Source organism: Balaenoptera musculus, chromosome 10 (assembly GCF_009873245.2).
Source record: "Balaenoptera musculus isolate JJ_BM4_2016_0621 chromosome 10, mBalMus1.pri.v3, whole genome shotgun sequence".
Classification (NCBI taxonomy): Eukaryota; Metazoa; Chordata; class Mammalia; order Artiodactyla; family Balaenopteridae; genus Balaenoptera; species Balaenoptera musculus.
Window position 1 is genome coordinate 99,535,796 of NC_045794.1, and position 26,099 is coordinate 99,561,894.

Sequence of the window (26,099 nt, forward strand, 5' to 3'; positions counted from 1 at the left end):
CTCCACCTTTTGTAACCACACCCTGTGTGACCTGGGACAAGTGTCCTCAGTCTCCTCGGCCCTAAAAGGGGGATGAAAATAGTATCTAATTCACAGAGTCCTTGTGATGATTGAATGAAGTGATGCATCAAAGTGCTTGGAATGGGGCTGGTGCTCAAAAGTATCCGTGGGGAGCGCTTCTTGCCGCTAGATACCTCTGCCCCAGCCTCGCCCACCAATCCAGGTCCTGTTGACTTCCTGAAATGCCCATCTGACCAACCACCCACCTCCTTAGGGGTCTTGGCAGCTCCAGGTTCAAGTCCATGCTCACTTCCCAGGCCCCAGGTGGTCTGGCCCTTGCTGCCTCCTCTGTCTCTCTCTGCTCCTCAAGGTTCAGCCCTCCAGGATGTGCCTCTCCTCTGGGTCTTTGCACACGCTGTCCCCACACTGGGGACACCCTTCCCCTCTCCTGCAGGCGGGCAGCCTGGACCCAGCTTTTGAGGTTCAGCTGAGATGCCCATCTCTCAGCAAAGCTTTTCTCCCTCTGATTCTCTCACTCCCCTGGGTGGGCTCCCGAGGCTGGCATGGGCAGGAGCATGCTGCCTGATTAGTTTGTGTCCCAGCTTGAGAGCAAATGGCTTAGAGAAAACAGGTGGCAGGCGGGGGCGTTGAGAACCCAGATCCCTGCCGTAGGGGCCTGACCTCTTTAGACCCGGGCACCTGAGCCCCGCATTTCCCAGCAGCAAGAACAAAGAAGGGCACGTGACTAGTTACACACCGGTCACCCAGACACATCCCACCTTGCCCCACCCCTGCAGGGGTGCAGCTCTGCAGTCAGCCCCATGGCGGGCGGGGTGAGGACGGGTCCCGACCCAGCCTCCTGGGCATTGGGTGCTGGTGGTAGAGCACAGGAGTTGGGCCCTTTGCTCGGGCTGGCCCTTCCCTGGGCATCTCTTCCTCCAACTCAAATGTCCAAATCAGACCTACCACGAGGTCCGGCTCAAATGCCACCTGGTCCATGAAGCCGCCTCGGCTACTCGTCCTCGCCACGCCCAGTGTCCAGGGAGTGGGTCCTTTTCTGCATGCCCATCAGTGAATACCTAGCGGGCCTCTACAGGGGGCCAAACCCAGCGCTGGGTGGGGGTCGGATTCAGCCACAAACAAGATGGACCAGGTCTGGTCGCCATGGGACGACAGTCTGGGGGGGACAGTCAGGAAGCAACTGATTCCATGATGAATTAGTAATTAAGCTTGGGTATTCTTCTTCTTATTAATAGTAGTATGAGCATTATAAATTAGTAATTAAACAAGGATAGAGCCCTTTGGGGCCTCACAAACAGTCCTGTGGGCAGAGCAGGTGCCCAATAGACGGGTATTGGAAATAACCCTGGAGAGAGCCACTGGGCGCCCACCCTGGGCCGGGAGGCGTGCGGAGCACTTGACTCCGATGAGCTCACTTACTTCTCGACACCCTTAGGCTGTACCACTGTCCTCCCTGGGGTGTGCATGGAGGGACGGGCGGCGCAGAGCCAGGATGCCAAGCCCGCACTCTGCTCCTGTGCCCTGTCTCCATGGGCAGATGGGCGTTTTCGCTCAACAGGCAGCACACGCCTGCACACACATGTCTGCAACAACACGCACGCGCACATGCATACCCAACCCCCTGCTGCCCACACACACATACATGTGACAGGCACACACGGTATCAGCGGCGACCCTATCCTCCAGCAATTCCCCAAGTTTCCAGCGCCTTTCTCTGGCGATGCAGACCTAATCCTGAGTTTGTGAACTTTTATTTTTAGGGCAACACACACTTGGAGGTTATGAAATCTCAGTCTGAAACGTGACGTCCAGGAATAGACGCCGGTGTGAAGCAAGATCAAGGTGTGTCCTCCTGACCCCTGGGGCCTGCGGAGGGAGTGGCCGGCGGGTGGGAAGCAGGAAACAAGACGGACGCGGGCCAGACTGCGACAGGTGTGCCTGCAGCCGGGCTCCGGGCTGCATGGCCAGCAGTCACGGCCACCGTGAAGCGGACCCCAGCTGGGGCCCAGCCTGTGTCGGTCAGCCCCTTTCCCTTCCCACATCTTCTCAACCTCACGCCGGCCCTGAGGTCCACGCTGCTCGCATCTCGGTGGCCTGCACCCCACCCCATGAATCAATCAAGCACATGGGGCCTCCCTACACTTCTGTCCCCGAAACCTACCCTCACCTCGGAGCCAGACAGCTGCCTTTCGAAATGCAAATCCCATTGCATCACTCCCTGATTAAAACCCTCCAAGGGCCTCCTACAGCACGGGGTGCGGGGATGGGCAGGGGGAAGGCCAGACTCCTGCCGGGGTCCTGGCACCTCCCCGGCCAGGGAGGCCCACCCTCCAACCACACTGGCCATCCTGCAGCCCCTTCACCATGCCCCCCACCCCACCCTGTGGCTTCCCTTCACCTGGTAGATTCAGATGAATCCCCCAGTGCCTGTGTCCTCCAAGATGGGTCCCCTGACCCCAGCACGAGGTCGGGGACCCTGCCGTGTGCGCTCATGGCCTGTCCACCTCTCCTTCAAACACAGATAGTGGTTTATAGTTGCACGCTTGCACAGTGGCTCTCTCTGAGCTGCGTCTGTCCGCTCCCCCAGACTGTGAGCTAGACAAGGGCTGTGACCCAGGACCGGTGGCATAATTTGCAGGGCCCAGTGCAAAATGAAAAATGCAGAGAACCATTTTTGTTCAAAAATCAATAAGCATTTCTAGACAGCGACGGCGGAGCATTAAACCAAGCGCGGGCCCTTCTGAGCATGGCTCACACACCGTGAAGCTGGCCTGGCTGACTCGGTTTTGGATTGTCACAATGCAGCATGGGCCCCGGCACATAGTAGGCACTTTATAAACACTTGTTGGCTTGGCTGAGTCAGGCTTTATCATCTCCATTTTTCAGATAAAAAAATGGCGGCTCAGAGAGCCTAAGTGATTTGCTTAGAACTGGAGGCTGGCAGGGCTGGGACTTGAACTCAGGTCTGTCTGACTCCAAGCAGGGGCTCAAAGTGAGTGCTGGGGTGAGGGCACAGGTTTTGGAGTCAGTCTCGCCCAGCCTGGAATCTGAGCCCTGCTGCTAAGTAGCTGAGTATTCTAGGCAAGTTATTTCACTGGCCTCAGCTTCCTCGTCTGTAAAATGGGAACCATGACCCCCACCCCTTGCTGGGGTACTGAAGAAAGATGGAAAGGACCAGGAGTGCTAACAGGGCACCCAGCACATCGAGCAAATGCTCCGTAAATGGCTCTTATCTGGTGTTGCCCACTGTTGTCTCCAAAGCCGGTGGTTTAGGTCCCTGGGAAGTTGCTGTGCAAAGGAAAGTGTGTTTGAACTCTTCCTTTGATGCCTGGCTTATGCCTTTAGTTAGCACTGACTTCCTTCCGCCCCCGCCTGCTTGTTAATTGCTTCCCTGCAGGGCACAAGCTCCTTGAAGGGGACGGCGGGCTTCTGTGCCTCTGTATCACCCACAGAGGATGCTTTGCACACAGTAGGTGCTGCTGCTCAAAGAGCGGGAACTCTGCCAACACTCATTGGCCTGGATGCGGGGTCCACTTTATTGCAAAGAGCAAACATTCTGATGGGAACAGCAGAGATGCAGGCAGAGGCCTGAGTGCAACTCCCACTGAGACGGGGTGTCAACTTTCACTGCCAACACCAGGAGGGACCTTGGGCGTCAGCCTTGTGGTGGATGTCACTCCTCTAAGCCAAGAAACCCCAACTCCAGAGTCCAGGGGAGCCCAGGTGGGACAGCGCAGGGTCCTGGATCTAACATCCCTTGACCCCCACCCAATGTGCCCCGCTCCATGGGGCTACTGTAGGGTCAACTCAGGAGGGGAGAGGTGAGCTCTGCAAAGTGCGGTGTGGGGTGTCGGCGTGGGTGTGACCACGGGACGGCGTGCAGGTCACCACCAACTTGGAAACCACTCCTGCCCCCCAAGTCCCTCCTTCAAGAGGACATGCTAGTTGATTCCCAAAAGGGCTCTCCTTCCTCAGCGACAGCCCCACCCCAACCTCTGCCAACTGGGCTCTGGGTTCAAGTTCCAAACCTGGCTTGTTTCCATCATCCCTTCTTGGGAACCTCACCGAGTCCTCCGTGCATGTCACTTTCCTGAATGTTTGAATGTGGGCACTGCTGCGCTCCCATTTCACAGGTGAGGAAACCGAGGCCCAGGGAGGGGAGAGATCTGCCCGAGGGCACGCAGCTAAGAGAGGCTGGGCTGGAAACTCCAGTAATGCTGAAGGCCCGGACGCTCTGCTCCCTGCTCAGAGTCACACCAGATCACCAGGTGCATGGCTCCCCCGGTTAAGGGGAGGGCTTAGCTGAGAGCTCGTGAGGCCCTCTGCCTCTATCTGTCCTCCCGAATTATTTGGCTACACCATGGAGATAAAACAACCCCTGGAAATCCCAGCGGCATTTTTTTCCCACTGGAGAAACACGGAAATATCACATGAAGAATGGATCACTTAAAGTGTCAGGGCAGGAAGAGGAAAGACAGGCCCGCAGACTGTCGGAGGGCAGCCCTGGATTTCTCTCCCCACTCTGGGGGCCTCTATTCCAGCCTCCCTCCGTGGGCTCTAGCGCCAGGAACCTTCCCTCACTGGGGAGAACAGAAACCAAAGCCCAGCCTCAGTTTCACATCTGTAAGTGGGGATAACACGCCCCCCTTGAAGGGGTGTTGGGAGGGGCCAAGGAGGTGATGGAGGCATTCATTCATTTATTCCCTGCTGAGTGTGATGTTGGGCAGCCCCGGGCTAAGGACTGCAGACACGGTGGTGGGCTAAACAGACCCCTCCCGCCCCTGTGGAGCCAACCACACGCGGCGACTCCGGGCACCTGAGCACAGAAGAGGGCCCTGACCTGGTCTGGGTCATGGGTGTCCCCAAGGAACACGAGATCTGACAGGTCAGATCTCAGGCAGGCTCAGCTGGACCAGGCGAGGTGGGCCTGGGGAGGGAGCACACCAGCCGTGAGGCCAGCACGTGCAAAGGCCAAGGGATGGGGCCAAGCTCAGGGAGGAGGCGGGTACAGTGGAGCAGGAAGAGGGCAAGGGAAGGAGACGCGGCCGGAGCGGCAGGCAGTGAGTGCTCCTGGCACGGAGTATGTGCTGATGGGCCTCTGTAGGGCCCACCCCCACCGGTCATGAGGACCACCAGAAACCGGAGGCTTGGCCCTCTCAGGTGAGGAAGGGGCGGGGAGCAGAGCCGAGGGCAAGTAAAGCCAAGTGGGGAGGAGCGAGCCGTTTGAGCACCTACTGTGCACCAGGACAGGTGTGCAGTCTCACGCCTGAACCTGCCGGGTGAGGGGAGGGAGGGAGGCGCTGGCCCACACTCACACAGGGACCAGCCATGACCCTGAGGGGGTCCCCGGGGTCTGCCCACCCTGTCCTCTGCCTGGCCGCGCCGGGCCAGCCGGCTGGGTGTGCGCACAGGAAGAGACCATCAGGGGAGCTGGGTGCAAAGGGGAGGTGGGAAAGGGCACCAGGTCACCAGGGCAGGGCCCCAAGAGCAGCTGACTTTGGGAAAGAGCTTGAAGGGAGAATGGGGTGGGGGTGAGGGAGGAGGCTGGAGGTGGTCCAGGTCGGACCCTCACACCTCCCCTGCACTCCCAGTTTTCCCTCCCATCCCGGCTTCCTCGCTGGTCCACAAAGCACGGAGCTTGTCAGAGCATTTGCCCCTCTATTCACCCACCCTGTGTGCTAAGCTCCTGATACAGACACTAAGGCACAGAGATGGTCGGCAACTTGCCCGAGATCACACAGCCTGCAGGCAGAGAAGCCGGAACTTGAGCAGGTGGTCCGGGGCCAGCATCTGTGCTCCTCACACAGGGCTCCCAGCCTCTCTGCCCAGAGCCTGCTCTCCCCCAACCTGCCCGTCACAGCCTTCCCTGGGGCCCCTCACACCCTTCTGGGACTGAGGGTCACTTTTGGCCCTGCCTGGCTCCTTCCCCAGGCTGGGCGTTTGTCCAGGGCAGGGACCCTGGCTCGCGGCTGGGCTCAGTGAGGGTGAGCGCCTCACCCTTCTTGCTCCTGAAGGACGTCGTGCCTGTGCGCGCCGTGGATCTGGGAACATCCTTATCTGCCCAGCTCTGGATGGCAGAGACCAGAAACCCTGTCCCTCACAGCCGCTGGCCTTCCACTCCCCACCACGATCAACACTACACCCCACTAAAATGAGAGCGACTCAGTCGGGCCTTGCATAGGCAGAGGGGCATGGCTGCCGGCCGGTGTGGACAGGAACTCAGCTGGTTCTTCTGGGGCCAGGAGGAGGCTAGCAGCTGGAGAGAACCTCAGCCCTACGCCGGCGATGGGGACCCAGCTCAGGCCCGGGGCCTGGGGCCGCCAGCTGGGGACTGTCCCCGGGGCCAGGCTCAGGTCCCCCTGCCTTGGTGTCTTCACAGCACCTCATCAAGAGTCCCTCTTTACAGGTGAGCAAACTGAGGCTGTTCTCTGGGAGGTCTCACAGCTCGGAAGCGGCTGAGCTGGGGTTGCAGGGGCACATCTGGGCTAACACTTCACAGGATGAGAGACCGTGCGTGTGGATTCCCCCCGAGGCCCTCAAGGTCCTTGGTCAGATGCGGGTCAGTGATGCCACTGCTGGAGGCCGTCCTCCATCCCGGGCACTGCCCAGGTGAGGTGCGTTCGTGAGTGCGTTCAGCCCCCTGCCCTCTGAGGAAGGAAACCGAGGCACACGGAGCCCACGGAGAGGGTGTGTCCACCTGACTCCAAAGCTGGGCTGCCTTCCTGTCTGCTCCCTTCCACGCCCCCCGCCCATCCCCCGCCGGCAGCCGAAGACCTGTCCACCAGGGAGGGCTGTCCGCTCCAGCTGCTGTTGGAAACACATCATGTGACCATCTGGACACAGTCAAAGGGCCCCAGGCCTCTACAGCCAGGTCTCCCCTGCCCCCAGGCACTGCCCCACACCATCTCCACACTCAGGGCCCTCTGTGCCCCCGTAGCTGGCATTTCTGTCGTGGCCAGTGCCACGGTGGCATTTAAAGCCAGGCCACAAAGGAGGCTGACTCCCTCTCCCTCCCTCCCATCGCTGGATCCTGCCTGTCCTCAGCTGGGCCACAGATAAGCCTCTTTTCTTGTCCCCTGAAGTCACAGGTGCTCTGCTTACGGCAGACAGAGTGCCAGGTCCAGACAGGCCTGGGTGCCCCTTATCTAGTCCCCATCCAGGGGGACAGTGGCAGCCCAGGGTGACTGGTGCTGTGATGGGGAAACCAGGGTGCCATGAGAGCCCAGGAAAAGTGCCCGACCCAGCCTGGCGGGATGGGGGGACGGGGATTTATTTAATCCTCACGCAGTTAGGAGGTGGTGTGATTATCCTCAATTTACAAATGAGGGAACTGAGGCACAGAGAGTTTAAGTAACTTGCCCTGGGTCACCCAGCTAGTTGTGGTGAAGCTGGGATTCAACTCACCAGAGGGTCTGGCAGTAACTCCTGATGGACCGGTAAGTGTGGGAGGGCATTCCCGGCAGAGCGACTAAGACACATGCAGCAAAGTGAGGGTTCATTCAGCGCAATAAATATGGGACCAGTTTGGGGGCACTGCTCACCCAGGTAACGGGGCTTCCCGTCCTGCCTGTGGTCTGAGGTTCAGCACAGTGGCAGAGAACCAGAAGGAAGGGCTCTGACCTTGGGGTCCGAACGCTTGGGCTCTGCCACTTCTCAGCTGTGTGACCCTGGGCAAGTGCCTCCACCTCTCTGAGCTGGGCTGCCTCAGCCAGATCCTGGGCACCTACGTCATATGAAAGTGCAGCCTTTACTCCTGGTGATGACCCCATGCAGTAGGAATTCCTTTATTCCTCTTTAATAGAGCCTGTAATCACAGCGCAGACCAGCCTGCCTGGTGGGCTGGTCGGGGGGTAGGGGCGGCGGGGCCGGGCTGGAGAGAGCACGACCCCACAACAAGCTCGCGGAGGCTAATTTCACGGCATCCTCTTGCGCACGGTGGGTCCTCAGTGACTGTGGGATGAGTGGCACTAACACCCCTCCTGGGCTCAGCAAAGGCCCTGCTGACACCCGCGGGCACGAGGTACGAGAACGTTCTCGGAGGCCATTTTTGAGAGGAAAACCCTGGAGACAGCCCAGCTGGATAGATGGGAGAACGCATCGCAGGATGTCCAAACACTGAATACTCTACAGCCGCCAAAGTGAACCATAGCCACACCAAACGTCACGGGGCATTTTAGCAACCAGGGCTCAGGGAGAAACTTCGGTCCCCAGACCAAACTCTGCACGATCCACTTTAGGAAGCTAAAAAGACCTATTAAAAATGTAGAATGCATGTAGCCGTGATAAGGGCACAGAGAGGAGTGGGGGTAACTGTGGTGGCCCCGGGGGGACGGGGGTGGGTGTTCCAGCTGTTACGCTGGCTGGTAAGTTCAAGGATGCTTATCCCTGTGCTGGGGTCTTCTGATTCCAGCAAGGATTTGTCTCCACATGGACTCCCTGCCTTCTCCCGGGGAGCCCCAGACACTCTGCCCCATCAAGTACTTCCTGGTCATAAGCTCTCGATGACTCGGTTTCCTCGCCTATAAATTGGGGACGCTGGTCATGAAAGGTCGTCCTATGCTCGGCCGCGTGCCCCGACCAGGTGGGCCCCTGTGAGGTAACCCAGGCACGGAATCCCACCGCCACCTCGCAGCTGCCCGGGCAGGTCACCTGGCCTCGGGGAGGCTCAGCTTCTCCTCTGTAAGTGGGTGTCCTGCCCCTTCCCACCCCTCCCAGGTCACGGGAAGATGAGAGGTGAAGAGGGCGCCGTGTGAGAGGTACCCTCGATCATTCACAAAGTGACATTAGATGATTCAGGGGTGGCAACACGGGTCTCTGCTTGAGCCAGGGGATGAAACCAAACAGACGTTGGTAACTGAATGCACCGCACACTGCAGATGCCAGGGGTGGGGGAGGCAGCAGAGCCCCTGGTAGGGGCCAAGCGCTCTCAGCTGTGCCCCTGACACCCCGCCTTCCCGTCATCATGCTCCCCCAACCCAAGGAAGACAACTACATTCTGACTTGCCAAGGAGTCGTCGCTGTCACTGATGGCGGACCCCGGTGTGGAACCGACCAAGCCAGGTAACCGAGCTGGGCCTGGTGTGCCCTGGCATGTGGTGTACCTGGGGTGAGGTGCCTGGGCCAAGGGTGTAGCACGTGGTGGGGAAGAGCCAGAGTGTATCAGCTCAGGCCCTTGGAGAAGCAAGGGACCTCTCAGACCCTTGGTTTTCTCTTCTGTCTAACGAGGACGGGGTTCCGAGTAGGATGAGGTGGGTGGAAACTGTTGTGCGGGACCCTGGAGGTGGCTGGACCGGGGTTGCCTGGAGTGTGGTCCCGGGCTCCACTTGGGACCTGATTAGCAGCGCGGGATCTGGGGCTCCCCGGGACCCGTCGGATTAGAACAAGGGTGGAGGCAAGGAATCTGCATTTTACCAGCTTCCCAGGGGATTCTGACGCACACTCAAGTATGAGAACCACTGGGCTAGGTCAGAGGTGGGGACGTTCTTCTGTGAAGGGCCACACGCAAGATACCATGGGCTTCGTGGGCCAGGAGGGCTCATCCCAGTGACTCAGCTGTGCCGTTATAGCAAGCAAGCAGCCCTAGACAACACAGGCTGCACGGCAGAGGCTGTGTGCTAATAAAACTTTACTCACAAAGCCAGGCAGCCCCGTCTTCTAACCCCCGTGCCTTGGTACCCAAAGTACAGTCCGCAGCCCATCGTGGCAGCATCTCCAGGGAGCTGGCAGGGCCTCCACCTGCTGCATCCCAGGCCGTGTGCGAACCTGTCCACACTCAGTTCTGCAGGCAGCTACGGGCCCTGCGGGTTCCTTCTGGGTCTAAGGGGGGCTGGGCGGCGGGGGAACTGGGAGAGGGGCTGCCTAGCGAGTCTGACAAACCATGGCACCAACGCGGCTAATTGGAAGCAGCTGCTGTGGCAACCAGAGACTTAGCTGTGATTAAGCGAAGTTGCCTTTAGGCCAATCAACTTCAAAATTATGCAAATAGGGCAGCAGCGGAGACCACAGGGATGGTGCTGGGCCGGCTCCCCGACCCAGCCTGGCACTCTTAACCCCCCACGGCCGGCCTGGAGGGCCCACGGCCACGTTCCCATGGACCAGCTCCACTTCTGGGGATTAACAAGCCTCCCAGCCACACTCTCTGTAAAGTGGCACCAAAGCTGCTGAGCTGAGAGGGAGGTGAACCAGCAGACGCCCAGAGACAGTGGATCCACCCCCCCCAGCCCCCCCCCCCGTTTGATAAGCGTCGGCTAGCCAGGCCTGGGTCGCTAGCCTGGCTGGCGGCCACACTGGCCCTCAGGGAGCCAGGCAGGGGATGCTGCACACCAAGAGGGCTCCCTGGAGGCAACGGCTGAACGTGGAGGAAAACGGGACACTCCCAAAGGTGGCGGGAGGCGGCTCTCAGCCAGCCTCCCAGAGCGCTTGCGAACTCTTGCTCACCGCCACCAGCTCTCCCGGGCCCCGACCTGGACAGAAAGCGGCCTCCTCCTGCCCATCTCCACTCCTGGGACCCCCGGCACCCCGCATTTGTTGCACCCCAAACTGAACTCCTCAGCCATCCTAGCCCATTGGGCTTTGCTGCCTCCCTCGGCCGGCCCCTCCCTTGGCTGATGTCCCAGGAAGCGTGAGTGGTCCGCCACGGGACTGGAGTGAGGGGCAGGGGCCAGGAGAGAGAGAGGGAAGACCCCTCTCACGCACGCCCCTTCAGGGGCACTCCCTGAGTCTTCATCCTGGTTTCGGAGGATGGCGGTGTCACATGTCCTGGGAGATGGGAGGGAAGCCCAGCTCTCAGGCCCGAGGTCATCATGTCCAGGGGCTGTCAGGTGTCTGGTTAGAGGCTGGATTCTGGAATCAGACCAAACTGCTCTGAGCCATCTCACTGGCATTTTTCTCTTCCTGTCTGCTCTCCCCTCTTCCCAGCCTGGGGGCACCTCCCCAGCAAAGCCAGGATCAGCCAGCACTTCCTCTGTTTAAACCCGCTTTTGCTCTGTCCTCCCCAAATCGGTGACCCATTCCAATTCTGAGTTTGCACTCTGGAAACAAAAGAATTGCTAAGAAATGTGTCTGCAGGCATTCAGAGAGGCCAGAGCCCTCTGACCATCCCCCAGGGGGGCTCTGACACCTAAGACACTTAAGCAGGATCAGGTAGCAAGGGGCTGAGCACAGGCCCCTGATGGAGGGAGGTCCCCGCCCTCAGGCTGACAGCGCCCCTCCCAGCAGGGGAGGTCCCTGCTCCTGGGGCAGAGGCTGGTGCCACGATGGGCCTTTATCACGTGGGTCCCACAGGGGCCAAACGCAACTCCCGGGCCCATCGTAGCAGGCTTCCTCCTTTTCAAAACTGAACATTGCTTATCATGCAGAGAAAATGGCTAAATTTTATAGTATAAGTTGACATCTAGGTAAACAGTATTATGGAGGTCTAATTCGTGTGCCACTGTGGGGAATGCTGGCTCCAAAACTTCTGGGGAATGGAGTGGTAATATCAAAAAGCATTTATGGGGGAGCCCTGCCGACAGGAAACCGGATCAGAACTGGGGCGCGAGGGCGGGACTTCAAGGGGAGGTGGGTGCTGGGCCGGTGCCTGGCAGAGGGCGGCCAGAGAGAGGACAGAGAGGGCAGGCAGGCTTGCAGGAGGGGACACGGTTGCCCTGTGACCCTGGACACGCCACTTAGCCTCTCTGGGCCTCTCCCCATAAAGTGGGGTGCTAACCCCAGCCTCACGTGGGCGGTGTGAGATTAAATGAGACAGTAGAAGTGAAACCTGGCCCGAGCTGGGAGCTCAGTAGGTGGTCAGTAAACAGGGCTTCCATTCCCATCCTCTGCCTGGCTGGGGGTTTGCTTAGAGCTGTCACATATGCTGTCACATCCGTTCTCTTAGGTGAGTTGCACGTGATCCCGAGCAGTGGCCGGGGGAGGTTATTAGCCTCAGATGAGGACGCGGAGGCTCAGAGAGGCTGTCATTTCTGAGGGTCACACAGCTCATACAGAGCAGACCTGGGGCTAGCACCTGGGGCCCTAGAATCTCAGCACAGGTTCCCTCCACTATGTCAAGCTGGCCTCGCCCAGCACAATCTGCACGTCCCCGGCATGGTTAAGGGTGGGCGCGAAGACATTTGGGGCTCGCAGGGCCCTCTGTGCTGTGGCATAAACCCCCCTTCTCAGCTGGGGGCGACTTGCCCTGGAATGGGCTCCAGGGTGCAGACACAGAACCCAACCGAGAGTTAAGCCGTGTCTAATGACTGGCCTTCCACACAGTGGAAACGGGAGGATGAGACCGTTCTTGAGCACTTACTATGTCTTGTCCGGCCCCATGACAGGCATTTGACAAATACGGTCTCCTTTAATTTTCAAAAAAAGGGGGATGACCGCTCACAGTCTGCAGATGAGAAAACTAAGACTCAGAGAGGTTGTGTCACCTGCCCAAGGTCACACAGCTGCTGAGCTACTGCGACTTGGGCCCGAGCTGGTCTGGTTTCTAAATCAAGGTTCTTTCTGGGCCTTAGGCTCTTGGCCTTGAGTATCTGGGGAAGGAGGGAGCTGCCACGTCCCCAAACCAAACCACTGGGAATTTCCCCCTCTCCCAGTGCCTGGGGGAAAACATAAGAGACCATTCTCTGGGGATGGGAATCTGCTGGTCTCATTTCCCACCAGCACTGGAGCCCTCCCCCTCCCCCCGCACTGAGGACTTCCCCAAAGATCCAGCCCCGGGTTGAACTCCCTCTGGAACTCAATGCACCACAGCCCTCGGGGAGTCCACTCCCTCTGGGGGACAATTCAGACTGGAAAGCAGACAGGGGGGATCTGCACTGCTGCCTCCCTACCCTCCTCCCCAGTCCCCCTTGCTCAGGCCCCACACTGAACAAGCTTCTTTGTTTATTTGTTTTGAACAAGCTTATTTTAAAACAATCAGCATTTGGCTCCAGTGGTGAAAGACCCCATTCAGGAGTTGTGTCGGCAGGAAAAGAAAGCATCCTTGGCAGGGGAGGCCCTGCTTCCTGGTTCTCAGACCTGGTGCCTGGCCCCAGGGATGGTGGGGGGCTACATCCAGGTCTTGGGGTCGCAGCTCTGGTTCCAATCCCACCTCCACCACTAACAAACTGGTGGCCGTGAGCTGGTCACTTCATTCAAAGCCCCTGTTCCTCCCTCCCTCCCTCCCTCTCTTCCATCCTCCCTCCCTCCCTCTCTTCCATCCATCATTCAGGCAGGAAACCTACTAGGTGCCAGTCCTAGCTCTAGGCCCTGAGGATACAGGAGTGAACCAGACACACCCGGTCCTTGGCATGGAGACGCCTTGGTCTGCCTATCTTGGTACGTCCATGTCTGAGGCCCCTGCAGACTGCTGGCTCCCCGAGGCTGCAGCTGAGGAGGACGTCCCTCCGAGACCCCTGGCTGCCCAGCCCAGCACTGGGCAGGGAGGAGGAGGGGGCAGGGATTGGGGGTAGGAGGGGGCCAGGGCAGTGGCGGAGCGGGCGGTGAGGAGGTGAAAGGCCCCGGCCACAGCCTCGGACAGTCCACAAATAAACTCCAGCTCATCGCTCTTCCCAACTGAGATAGAAAATAGCTTTCACACTATACTTTCTGATTTTTTTTTTTTTTCACTTCACTGCTTCTAAATTGATCCAGAACAGATTGTCCAATTGTTTAAATTTCAGGAGAAAAGTCTCCTAATCTTTCCCTAGTCCTGCCCAGAATTCTGCCTGGCCCCAGCCCTCCCCCGGAGACCCCACTCCTCGGCCAGACCCCAGCTGGATGTCCGGGGCTGACCTGGACCTGCCCGCTGGCCTATGGACTTGTAGGTGACGGACAGGGGCTCACCCGGGACAGGTGGGTCTGCATTCCCAGATGGTGCTCATGCCTGGACCCACTGGAAAGAAAGGCTTTGTTTTCCCAGGAAGGACCAAACCTGCCCAGCACTGTAAGGCATTGGAGCCACACGGGAGCCTGGCGGCCCAGGAGGAATTAGAGGCTGCCACCTGCCTCCTCTCCTATCAGGAAAGCCACACAATATAAGCAACTGTGAAGTGTTGTCATTATTCCTATTGACTACAGCAGTAGGGCAAACAGGTGTCCTCTTGGGTGCCTACAGGATCGACTGGTTGGGACTGCCTGGGGGGCTGGGCCGAGGCACATCCTGACTCCATGTTGTGATGGATTGATTAGCAATGTCTGCCCTAGGCACAGCAGTGGCTGGTGGTGGTACGCAAGCCACATATCTGCCATCCTACATCTACAGAGTAAAGTCCAAACTCCTTAACTAGCCAGAGTCCTTGGAGATCAAGCCACTGCCGACTTCTACAGCCTCGCCTCCACAGCTTTCCACAAGTACCACGGGACAGCCATGCTATCCAGAAGTTTCTCAAACTTCTTCCTCTGGGCTCCATAGGCATTGTTCCCCCTACCTCAAGATCACCCCACCCCTTGTTTATCGGCCTGGTCGACTCATCTTCCATTTCCTTGGGTGCCACCTCCTCTGACAAGTCCTCCTTGATGTCTGGCCCCTTTCCCCCAGAGTCCCTGCCTTGTCCTCTGTTCTCACCCACATCGGTGCAATCCCTTACGTGGGACTTGGACCCGGGCAGGAGAGCCTTCCTGCGGACTTGGAGCCCCACCAGGGCAAGCCCTGGGTGCAGTCTTTGGAGGGAATAATCACATGACACATACCCAGGCTAATGGCTTGCCCACTCCTGTCTGACAGCCAGCCCCTTTGGAGGAGGCCACAGGCGGCAGCAGAAACCAGACTCCAGATGTTAAGGACCCCACTGCCCTCAAGCTCCAGGCCCAGACGACGCTGGGGCAGCCCCAGCGCAGACCCTCACCGGCTCCTGCCAGGCCCCGCCCGTCCTTAGGGGCTCGCTACCCCATGTCTCTCTCCGCCAAAGAGAAGGAATTCAAACGACAGTGACAAATGAGTGGGGACACGTGGAGGGCTCCCTCCTGGAGCGCTTTGCCTCCGTGACCCTTGCCTGGACGTGTTGCAGGAGGGCCTGCGGTGGACCCATGTTGCAGAGGAGGCAACTGAGGCAGAGAGGACGGAGGTGGCTGGGCAAGGCCACCCAGATGTGAGGGGTGGGCACAGGAGTGTGGCGACCCATACCCCCACGCATGTGCCCCTCCTGACCACTGAGGGCACTCTGCCTTCCCCCCACCCCACGTGAGAAGATCCAAGTCCTGGCTTTGCTACTTAGCAGCTGTGTGCCCCCGGGGAAGCCAGAGCCCTTCTCTGAGCCTGGGGTGGGACAGCAATCCGTCCTTGCTCAGGTATGTTCTGAGAATTAAACCAGGCAGTGTTTGCAAAGCACCCAGGACAGGGCTCGGTGTAGACGGGAGGAACTCTCAACAGCTCAGGGCTCTGGGGGCCCTTGGGCCCAGCACCCCATCCCTGGGGCCGTTCCGTGGCCTCAGCAGCTTGGGGGTGCCCTCCGCCCTCACTCCTTCCCTGACTCCGTGCCTGGAGCCCCCCTGGGAAGGAATCAGATGGCCCACAGGCTGGTGGTCCACACTGCCTGCACCATGCCTGTCCCCAGCTCCGGAACCTCCCTGCAACCTGCCGTCCACTGTGTGGAGCCCAACGCCTCCTCCGACTTCCCGTGCACCTTTACAAATCACAAACCACGCTCAATGCGTGATCTTTGCACATCACCGTACCCCCAAAGGAAGACAGCATCCTCCCGTATTATGGAGGCAGAAACAGAGGTTCAGAGAAGCACTGGAACTTCCCTGCCCTAAAGAGGAGGGGGTCACAGACTGAATGCAGCTCTGTCCTGCACCAAAACCACACTGTCAGGGACACCAAGCAACCTGGGTCCCCAGATTCAGGCCACCGTCTCTGGTCCCTGGAAGTGGGGGAAAAATTCATGCAGAGAAGAGAGATCATATCTGGCTATAAAACTCATTCCACCTCATCGCTTTTGGCCCTCAAAGAGAAGCCTCTGCCCCAGTCCTTGGGTCCCTTCCAGAGCTTCCCTGACTTAGGCTTTTGAAGTTTCCTGACAGCCATCACTCACTCACTCATTCATTCATTTACTTACCCATCCATCCATCCATCCATCCACCCATACATTCATCCACCCATCTATCCATCAGTCCATCCCTTCATTCACAGACCTGTCCAAAGCATGCCTGAGCTAGAAGCTGGCTACAGAGCTAAATCAGGAACAAGGTGGTCTCTACCCTTTGAGGACAGAGAGAAACCCCACTGCTTCTGTGCCCACTGGGTGTTTCTGTTATTAAATGTGGTGATAATGATAACAGTATTATTTACTGAGCACTTACTATGTGCCAGGCTCTACACCAAACATGTTCCTTGAATCAACTCTTTTAATTCCTGCAAGAACCCTGCGAGGTAAGTGCTATCCCCATCTTTAGAGGAAGAAACTGAGGCTCAGAGAGGTGACATAACTTGCCTAAGGTCACACAGCTATTAGGGGTGGAAACTGGGATTCAAATCCTGACAGCCCCTTCCAGAACTCAGGGATAAGATAATAAATAATGGTTATCACTGTCATTGATCCAGGAGCCTGGAATGTCACAGTCCTTACCTTTAATCCTCAAAACCACCCTTGTAAGTTATTATTATTATTATTATCAGCTTTCTCAAGCGGATTTAAAAAATTAGGAGACTTAGGCTCAGAGAGTGAAATAAGCAGCCCAGCATTGGCCACAGGTAGGGGGTGGAGCTGGTGTGTGAAAACAGGCAGGTGAGCTCCAGAGCTGGCTCCCTTCTGCCCTGCTCTGTGGTTGCCCTGGCACCGGGCAGGCACCGGGCAGGCACCAGAGCGGTCTAATGGCTCACTTGATTCATTTCCTCACTCAATCAACAGCCAGTCTTGGAATCCCCTGCTCCGGGGATTCCCAGATGATCGGGTTTGGTTCCTGCCTCGCTGCTTCACCGAAGGGCTGGAGCAATGCTGGCAGAGTAACAGTTAATAAAGTGAGAATACAGAGAGCTGACCTGTCTTTGAATATACACGATGCACTAACGAAGCTGCAAATTTATCTTACCTGGTCCGTGCAATAAGCCGTTTCCCAGATGAGGAAACTGAGGCTCACAGGTTATGTAACTTGACCAGGGTCACAGAGTTAGGAACAAGCAGAGGGGAGACTTGTCCAGGGTGGATCCGAGGCTGCTCCCCCGGGAATCTGCACCAAGAGCTTCCCTGCAGCTCTGCTTCTCGCCCTGACAATGGGCCTCAGCTCAGAGGCTCTGCTCATTCCCCAAAGGCCTCATGGTCCCAGGGATCAGATTCCGGGCAGTGACACCCAGGGGATGCCATATTCCCGACCTGCTCCCGGAAAAATCTAAACAACAGAGCCCTTCAGAAGCAAGCCCATGGGAGGGTGTGCTGTACTCCCACTGAGCTGACGGCTGAACTCCACTGGCCAGGCCTCCGGGGCTCGGTGATGATGCCAGGCTTCCTGCAAATGGGCAAAGAGAGGCTCCATCCCCCGATTTTCTGGATGCAGAGACGGAGGCTCAGAGCCGGCAGCTCTGGCATGGACATTCTGGGACCCCTGTCCGGAAACCCAGCCTGGGCTGTAGCCGACAAGGAGAAGCAGGGCTCAGGTGGAGGGAGAAAGGGGATCTTCCAGACTTTGGTATTAGTGTCTGTAATTCTTTGATTTAATTTTTAGAATTTCCCTTTAGCAGCTTACGATACTGATACGTGCTCTGCTGCCCCCACAGAGCCCATCTGACCCAGAGTCTTGGGCTTCAGAGCTCTGACCGGGACCCCGGCCACCTGCTTCCCCTCTCTGGGCTGTGTTCTCCTTAGGGAAAGGGAGACTCGGAGGTTGGCCTTGGGGTTGCCTGAGGGTGCTGGAAGATAATGGACAAGAAAGGGCTTTGTAATAAAGGAACCTGCAAACATTCAAATCTGAAGATGCCCTTGGGAGGCCATGCCTGTCTGAGACCCACTTGAAGACTTTCCTCAGGCTGCTCCTCTGCCTGAATGCCCTCTGTCCCCTTCTGCCTGGCACTCTCCTATCTACCCTTCAAGACTCAAACCTAAAGTTACCTCCTCCAGGAAGCCCTCCCTGACCCCTCAGGCAGGGTGGGACCTCGCAGATGACTGTTTTTCTTCTGTTCTCCTGCCCCCAACAAATACACCGCAAAAACCACCAGGGCAGGGTCCTGTTTTAATTGTCTCTTGTCCCCCGAGCCTGGCACTATGTCCGGCACAGGGTAGGTGCCCCGGAAATGTGGAATGAGCCAACGCTTAAATGCGTTTTCTGTTGGTTTATAGATCTAGCTGCACATGGACGATTCTCCCGACAAAGGCAAGGAGCCCAAAGTGAAAGCAAATCACCATCGTTTCGGTAACCTGCTCAGGGAGCCGTGGAGGAAATTCTGGCGCTGGATTATGGAAGGAATTGGCCTTTATTTTTAATTTGTGCCAATACCTAAGAAAGCGGCACTTTATTTTCAGCCCATCATGTACCGAGGAGCTTCGAATCTGGCGCAGGAGACAAACTTTCCCAGCCCCATTTCCCAACGCAAATCTCGCAGCCTCAGCGGAGCAGCCGTCTCCGCCCTCCGCCGGGCATTTCTCATACGCTTGCCAGGAAGGAATAATCAGATTATGTAGCTGGGTTTTAACAGATCATGGTTTGTCTCATTTTCCAGGGGAGTGTGAACCAAAAAAAAAAAAAAAACAGAAAAAAAAATTTTTTTCCCTCCCAGGGTTCTGTTAAGAGATTCCAGAACTTAATGCAGTGTTAAATTGGTGTGATTCGGGAAACTCATGCATTATTTCTTAATTTCTTGAAGGCGAGCTTACACGCATTTGCTGGGGTAGGTGTGCGTGCAGACAGATGGGCGGTGACGGGACTGTGTGCCCCAGACAGGGGAGGAAGGGGGCAGCCTGTCCAGAATACGCCAAGGGAACGCTCCATTCATGTCTGATGGCCGGAAATATGGGACAGGAGGCATTTGCATTTCATCTCTCGGCTTCTGCTTTTCCGCTTGGATAGTCAGGGAGGGAGAGATTCTGAAGCCTTTTCCTGATGGGAGAGCCTCGGGGTTTTCAGGGCTAATTTCACCATCCGAGAAGGTGTTTACACCCCTCCCCCACCCTGGGCAGCAGCTTCAGAGGCCCTGGCTGACACCCACCGGGTCTGCATCATGTCATGAACATCCTTGGCCTTCAAGGACGCCCAGTTCACTGTGACCTTGAGCACGCCACCAGCCTGCTCGGCCCTCAGTGTCCCCATCCGTACATGGGTAAGCGGACAAGCTTCTAGCTCCCTATCAGGCCCCGAAGCAGCAGCTCTTCGGGCTTCCCACCATCATGGCACAGCACAGCACACGGGCCTCGGAGATGCTGGGGTCCCTGACTCTATCTGCCCCTCCCCACAGCTACAGGATGTGGAGGGTGGAGGCCCTCACACCGAAGATTCTGGCAGTCCCTTTCCCACCACAACCTTCATGAAACCCACTAGACAGGCACCAAGTCTCTGCATTGCTGAACGGGAAAACCCAGGCTCAGAGGGCAAGGGCTTTGCTGGTGAGTGGTAACATCAGGATGCCCAGAGAAGGCCCTCCAGAAAATTCCCAACCCGCTCGCAGCTAAGGGGGAAAGGAAGGGGCAGCTTGTCACAAGTGGGCCAAGCTGGCGTGTGGGAGGGGGTGCGCTGGCAGAGCCAGGGGTGCTGGGACAGCTCCGGTCTCAGCTCAGAGACTTATTTATTCACATAGTCAGTTGTCAAACAGATCCTGAGCCTTGGTCACGTCTAGGGGCGGGTTTGAGGGATCTTGGGCTCTTCTTTACCTTCCTAGGGGGTCAACCATGGGGGGGGGTGTCAAGGAATGTGTGTGCTGGAGGAGGGAAGGCAGGGAAAGAAAAAAAGGGAGGGGGAAGGAGGGAGGAGGAGACAGGACTTCTTCCCTGCCAGCCCCTGTGCAGGGCGAGACTGACACCGACAGAGTGGGTGGCACCCGGTACTCCCAGGAGAGCGTGGCCCAGGGTGGGCCCTGGTCACCCTTCTCACTTTCACTGGCTCCAGATGCCCCTGGTCACCCTTCTCACTTTCACTGGCTCCAGATGCCCCTGGTCACCCTTTGCACTTTCACTGGCTCCAGATGTTCAGGACCCCAACTTACAGAAGACTGTTTAGGAAACAAGGCCCCACAGTTCTTAGGGCTTGACTACTAACTGCTTCAGTAACTTCTAGAAAGAGTGGCTGGGCTGGGAAAAGCCACTCTGGGAGAGCCCGAGATGGGCTCTGAGTTCATTCTAAGATCAATATGAATCTGTTGTGTGACTCAGCTGGGTAAAAGTTCAAGCGAGAGGCTGAATTTATAGAGGTAGAGCATCCCCAAGAAGGGAGGTGCTATCTTTCATCTGTGCCTCACACGGGCCGCACTCTGGATCAGACCAAAAGAGAAAAAACAGGACAATGGGTAGGATGTGGGATTCAGCAGACCCTGACCTGCAGCGGCTCGCTGCACTGTGTCTGAAGGGCTACCATGGTTGCCGTCAGGCACGGGCTGGGCTCCAGGTGGTGAAGTGTAGTGGTTAGGAGCGCGAGAGTAGCTGGGTTACTTTTAACCTCTCTGAGCCTGTTTTCTCAGCAGTACAACAGAATCAATAACGGCCAGCTCACAGGGTTGGTGTGAGGACTAAATAGGATGTTGGGGTTCAGTGCCTGCCCCGCACCGTGCCTGGCACATAGTAGGCCTCTGGGCCTTTGTGGTCAAGTGCAATCCTGTTGCTGTGCAGGTGTATCCTTAGGCTCATGGCAGTGAAGTCGTTTATCACAGACTCGGACAGCTGAAGCAGCCCGATCTGGTGTCCACTTGGGCCTGGCGGCGAGGCAGTCCTCTCCCACCATGTGGCCGGAAGTGGGGAGCATCTGGCAAGGGCTGGGCCGATTGCCCCAGAGAGCTGGAAACCAGACTCTTCTTCTCCTTCTCGCAAACCTCCCTCTGCCCACCCCAATCACAGGCTCCACCCACGGGCCATGGACGTGTCCAAGTGCTGAACTTGACCATCCGCCCCTCCTCCCTGCCCCACCCCCACTATCTAACCCACACCCAGGCTGGGTGGTGGTGGTGCCCAGATCTCCTGCCTAGCCCTGCTCCAGCTGCACCACCTTCCCCTGCTCACTCCTGCTGCAGCCCCTCCCTGCCCCACCCCCTCCAAGCCCCCGCTCACCAGTCCACAAGATGCCTCCCTCCCTGCCCCCTGTGTGCCCGCATCTTTGCCCGCGGAGGGTCTCTGCCCAGAACGCTGCTGCTCCTCTCTTCTTCTGGCTGCTTCAGGCCTGCCTTCCGGACCAGGCTCCCCCAGCCCCGAACCCACCTCAGGCTCTCTGGGAAGATTCTCCCCACTCAGCTTCCCCCAGGCAGGGCTCCATCCCCACTGGCTTGTCGGGGGCTGTTTCCTTAAAAGCTGCCAAGAGCAGAGCTGATGCCCTTCAGCAGCAGACATGGGGGCTCGATGAGTTGGCTGAAGAAGGGGAGTGAGTGAAAGAATGAATAAATGGAGGGATGGATGGATGACTGGGACAGAGGGAGTGGCTCTCTTCCGGTCTCCTGATCTCCCTCGGGACAGGCTTCACTCCCTTTCTCTCTCACTCACAAAGGTCTAAGCAGCACTCGCCCTGCCCCCACCCATCCTGTCCAATCCAGCTGCCCCATAAGTTCCAGGCTGGTGGCCTGGGAAGGCGGGGGTGGGACGTGCGCGCACACACACACACAACACACACACACACACACACACACACACACACACACACCCCACATGGCTCCGAGCCAATCTGCTCCCCCAGCTTCCCCATCATACCTCCCAGATGCCTGAGACAGAGTCAAGAATTCAGTGTGATGGTGACAGTAAAGAAATAGGCAGAAACCCCTCCCTGGGGCTTTCAGCTGGAGCCATGAGGCGCTGGGGCTGCCCAGCTGCAGCGAACTTTCTGGTCACCTCTTTCTCCTGCTCCACATTCAACCCCCAGCCAGGACAGGCACAGCCAAGAGCCTCTCTGGGGAGATGGATTCGTGCAGGGAGGTGTCCCACCCTGAGCAGTCACAGGTCTAGGGGATGGTGGGGGACCGACCCGCAATCCCGGGCGACCCTGACCAGCATGGGTATTGTCCTGGCTGACACCAAGGACCGAGGCTGGGCTGCCTGTTTCCCCGCCACCTTCAGACCACCTGACAGGTGAGGGAACAGGGGGTGACGGAGGAGCTCCCCTAAGCCTGGTCTGAACGCAACCTGCTGGCTCAACAGTATTTCAATCGCAGCCCGGAGTGAAATTCACAGGACGCCGGTGACTAAAGACACCCTGGGGTCCAGGCCCTCATTCCACAGACTTGGAAACAGGCCCAGAGAAGGACAGGCATCTGCCTAGGGTCACACGGTCAGAACTCACAGAGCTTTCTCCGTGTGACCTCGCAGCAACCTTCAGAGGTGGGAATGGCGCCCACGCTACTTTACAGATGGGGAAACAGAGGCTCAGAGGGGTCAAGCGCCTTGCTCAAGGTCACACAGCCGGGGGAGAGAGGGCTGGAGGCCGCCGGCTGTGATTCCTGGTGCAAGGCACTTTCTGCTTTTCCCATCCCGGCCTGGGCTCCCTGGGCTCCCTTGGGCGGGAGGAACAGTCACTAAGCCAAGGGATCAGAGAGGCCGAGAGAGGCAGGGTAGACACAAGAGGCCCACAGACACACTCCCACGGCAGATTATATAACTCCCCTTCCCAGCCCCACCGCCCCAGGGGTGCCAGCCCGGCAACTGCACAGGGCACCAGACCCAGACGGACCCGCCTGACCCACCAGCCGGCATCAGTTCTCTCTAAAGAGATGACAGTTGGAGGCGCCAGGACGCGCTGGCTTTTTTTCCTCCTTTCTGGTTTCCTCTGGCTGAGTAACAAATACTAATACTAACAATGATAATAATAATTAGAATAAATATAACCTGAAGACGCTTGGGGTGTCGTTGCCATGGCAACCGCTGGAGCTAAGGCACTTCGGAGGCCGCCGCGGGGCCACCCGGCCCCAGGCGCGGGATCAATATTGATTCGGCCCCGGGAGGCAGCGGCGGCTCCACTGCGGCCACGCGGCGGGTGGGGAGCGAGGGGCACGCACTTGGAGGGGTCTTCCTGGTAGCCCGCGCCGCCCAGCTGGGACCCCCGGAACCGGTCGGGTCCCAAGCGTGGCTCCGGAACCCTGCCCGGCGCGCGCGGGGCTCCCGGTTCGCTCAGCTCCAGGACTGCTCCTCGGACGCCGGTTCCCACCTCGGACGCGGATGCCGGTCCCAGCTGCCGCGTCCCTGCACGGTGCGCCCTGGACTGGTCCTCGGACCCGGGCCCGGTCCTCTCCAAGGTCCAGCGACCCCGACCTTGGCGAGCCCCGGCGCGGACCGCAATGCCAGGGCACCGGCTGCCCGACACGGCTCCTGCCCCCAGAGTCTTCCCCGGGCGTACCCCGCCCCTTTCCACAGCACCCCGGACCCCCGATGCACCGAACTCACCTCTCCCAGGGGGCCCACCCCTCCCCGCCCCGGGCGCCCGCACACCTTCTCGGAAGCCGGGGCGCCGAAGACCCGCCCCCCACTCGCCGGGACCCTCCTCCGCCAGGAGCTCCGCCCCGACCCCTTTCCCCCACCCCCGCGCCCCGACCCTGGCCCGGCGCGCCCCTCCCCCGCGCGGTACCCGCCCGGCCCGCCCGGGGCGCCGCTCACCTTGTGCCCGCCGCCCGCTCGCTCCTTGCTCCGCAACCGGGAGCCGGCGCCCGCGGGGCTGAGCCGCCTACCGGGGCGCGGGGCCGCTCACGTCCCCGCGGTGCCCCCGCCGCCGCCGCAACAGTTGTCCCAGCTCCGGGGGCTGCGGGGCCGCGGGGACTCGGGGCTCCGGGGCCGGCGCCGGGAGAGCGCCCGCTCTTAGGCGCCGGGGGCGCGGGCTCGGGCTGGCGCTCCGGCTCGCGGACCGGCCGCCGGCCGCATGCCCCGCCGGCCGCCCCGCCGCACGCCCGCCGCTACTGGGCGGCCCGCGCCGCCCGCCACCCCGCCGGCCCCGAGCCCCGCGCCGCGCCCGCCGCCGCCGCCGCGCTCATGCTCGCCGGCCCCGCGCTCGCCGCCGCAGCCGCGGTGCCCACTTCACTCTTTGCCGCTCGCCGCTCGCCCTCTGCTGCCCCCTCTCCCCGCTCGCGGCGCCCGGCCGTCCTGCCCTCGCCGCCGCCGCGCCGCACTCCCTCCCCAGCGCCCGCGGCGCCCTCCTCCCTCCCTCCCTCCCTCCCTCTCTCTCTCTTCTCTCTCTCCCTCTCTCTCTCTCTCTCTCTCTCGCCCTCCTCTTCTCATTTTTTTCTTTCGCAATCTCTTCCTCCCCTCTTGCGCGCTCTCTCCCCGTGTGTGTTGTCTTCGTTTTTTCCCTTTTGCAATCTCTTCCTTTCTTTTGTGCTTCACTCTCTTCACACTCTTTTTTCTTTCCTCCCACCCCCACTCCTTTCCTTCCTTTCTACTTTTCCTTTCCTTTCCCCCTCTCCTCCCTCTTTTCCTTCTGTTCCTTCCCTTTCTTCTTTCTCTCCTCCTCCCGGCAGCCCATCTCTGAGTCTCTGTCTCCCCAGCCCCACCGCACGAGCTCACCTGCCTCCTTCCTGGCTGCTCCCCAGCCTTCGGCCGGGCCCGGCTGTTGGGGAGGGGGGCTCCCCCAGCCCCTCCCTGCGGGAACACCAGACCCGCTCCAGCCAGGTGGCCGCTGTCCTGGCAGCCCCTCCTGCCTCCCCTCCCGCAGCCTGCCACTGGAGGGCCCCACCGGCAGTGCCCCTCCCCCTGCGGTGCTAAGCAAGACATTCCTTCCAGCCAGCCCCCCTCCCACCCCCCGCGGGAGGTGGTCAAAGTCAGGGTCAGGCGGAGGTGGTCCATGGCAGGGTCAGACTTGGGCAGGAGAATCCTTCACATCAGACAAGATCTGCTGTCCAGTTTCCAATGAGAAAACCCGACTTCCCCAGGCGGTGGTACCCCCCTCCTGCTCCGGGCCCCCTTCTCTCCACCTCTCCTCCACAGCAGCCCCCCCCGCCCCCATTTCACCCCTCACCTGCAGGACAACCCCGTGCTAGACTCAACTGTGTGGCCTGGGGCCAGTGAGCCAACCTCACTAAGCCTCAGTTTCCCCACCTTCACCCCCACCCGTCCCTGGCCCAGTGACCTCTGGTGGTAAAGAAGGACATGTGGGGGGACATTGCAGCCTCTTCAAGGGCCCCGCAGAGGGGATGGCAATGAGGATGGTTTATGTTGTTCAGGGTTAGGGAGAGTGGTTTTGAGTGCCCTGGAAGGCAGGTTGATCCCACCGGTGCAAACTCTGTGTCTCCCACGTCATTGGATCTGGCTCCATTTTTACAGATGTTGATTGAACCTCCCCGGAAACTAGGCTGAGCCCTTCATACAACTTATTTTACTTAGATGTCACCACAGTGCTGGGTAGTGTCTTCCCCGTTTTACAGGTGAGGCAACTGAGACTCAGAGAGGTTAGGGCACCTGCCCTGAGCCACACAGCTGCCAAGGGACAGAACCAGGGCTCCAGCCCAGATGCCCCCGACTTCCAAGCCCAGGCTCCCCACCTGTGACAGTTTTCTTCCCTAAAGAGGTCTCAGCAGCGTCTCCCTCACAAGATGTTTCGCACATTAAATGAGGCAGGATATTTGAAGCACTTCACCCAGCTTCTGCAAACCCTCCCAAGAGCGGGGAACATGATCATCCCATGGGATGTTGGAAACCAAGGACCAAGGAGGTTAAGAAACAGACCGAAGGGCCCAGTGCTGGAGGCGGCCGGGACTGGGTTGAGAGCTGACCGTCCTCTGTGCTAGGCTGGGCTGCCCTCAGTGTGCTCCCAGGGCCCTGTTCCTTCCCTTCCCTAAAGTCAGACTCCCCAGCCTTGGACAAAGCCACTTCGCCTCCTTGTGCCTCAGTTTCCTCATCTGCAAAATTGAAATGATTCCAATCACCCCCGAGTCAGCATGAGGATTAAATGAGAGGCTGTATCAAACAGAAGACAGTCCTGTTGATTTTCCCAAATAAATGAGGGCCTTGATCTGCATCAGTGTCACTTCTGTCCTTCCAGGAGGTGGTAGCGTGGGCAGAAGAATGTTCAGG

General features: G+C 58.9%; 1 protein-coding gene across 4 annotated transcripts in view; it reads right to left on the bottom strand.

Moving 5' to 3' along the window:
• The window catches only part of SHISAL1 (shisa like 1), an 81,471-nt gene extending 57,640 nt beyond the window's left edge, over window positions 1-23,831 (bottom strand). Inside the window, exon 1 of one of the 4 annotated variants that reach the window (XM_036866712.1) lies at window positions 22,929-23,062. In XM_036866712.1, coding sequence (XP_036722607.1) covers window positions 22,929-22,956 — 28 coding nt within the window. In that variant the 5' untranslated portion in view covers window positions 22,957-23,062. Of the gene's footprint in view, window positions 1-22,928; window positions 23,065-23,693 lie in introns of those variants that run through there. The other 3 variants (XM_036866714.1, XM_036866713.1, XM_036866711.1) reach the window with 3 other exon arrangements.
• Window positions 23,832-26,099: the final 2,268 nt, after the last annotated feature.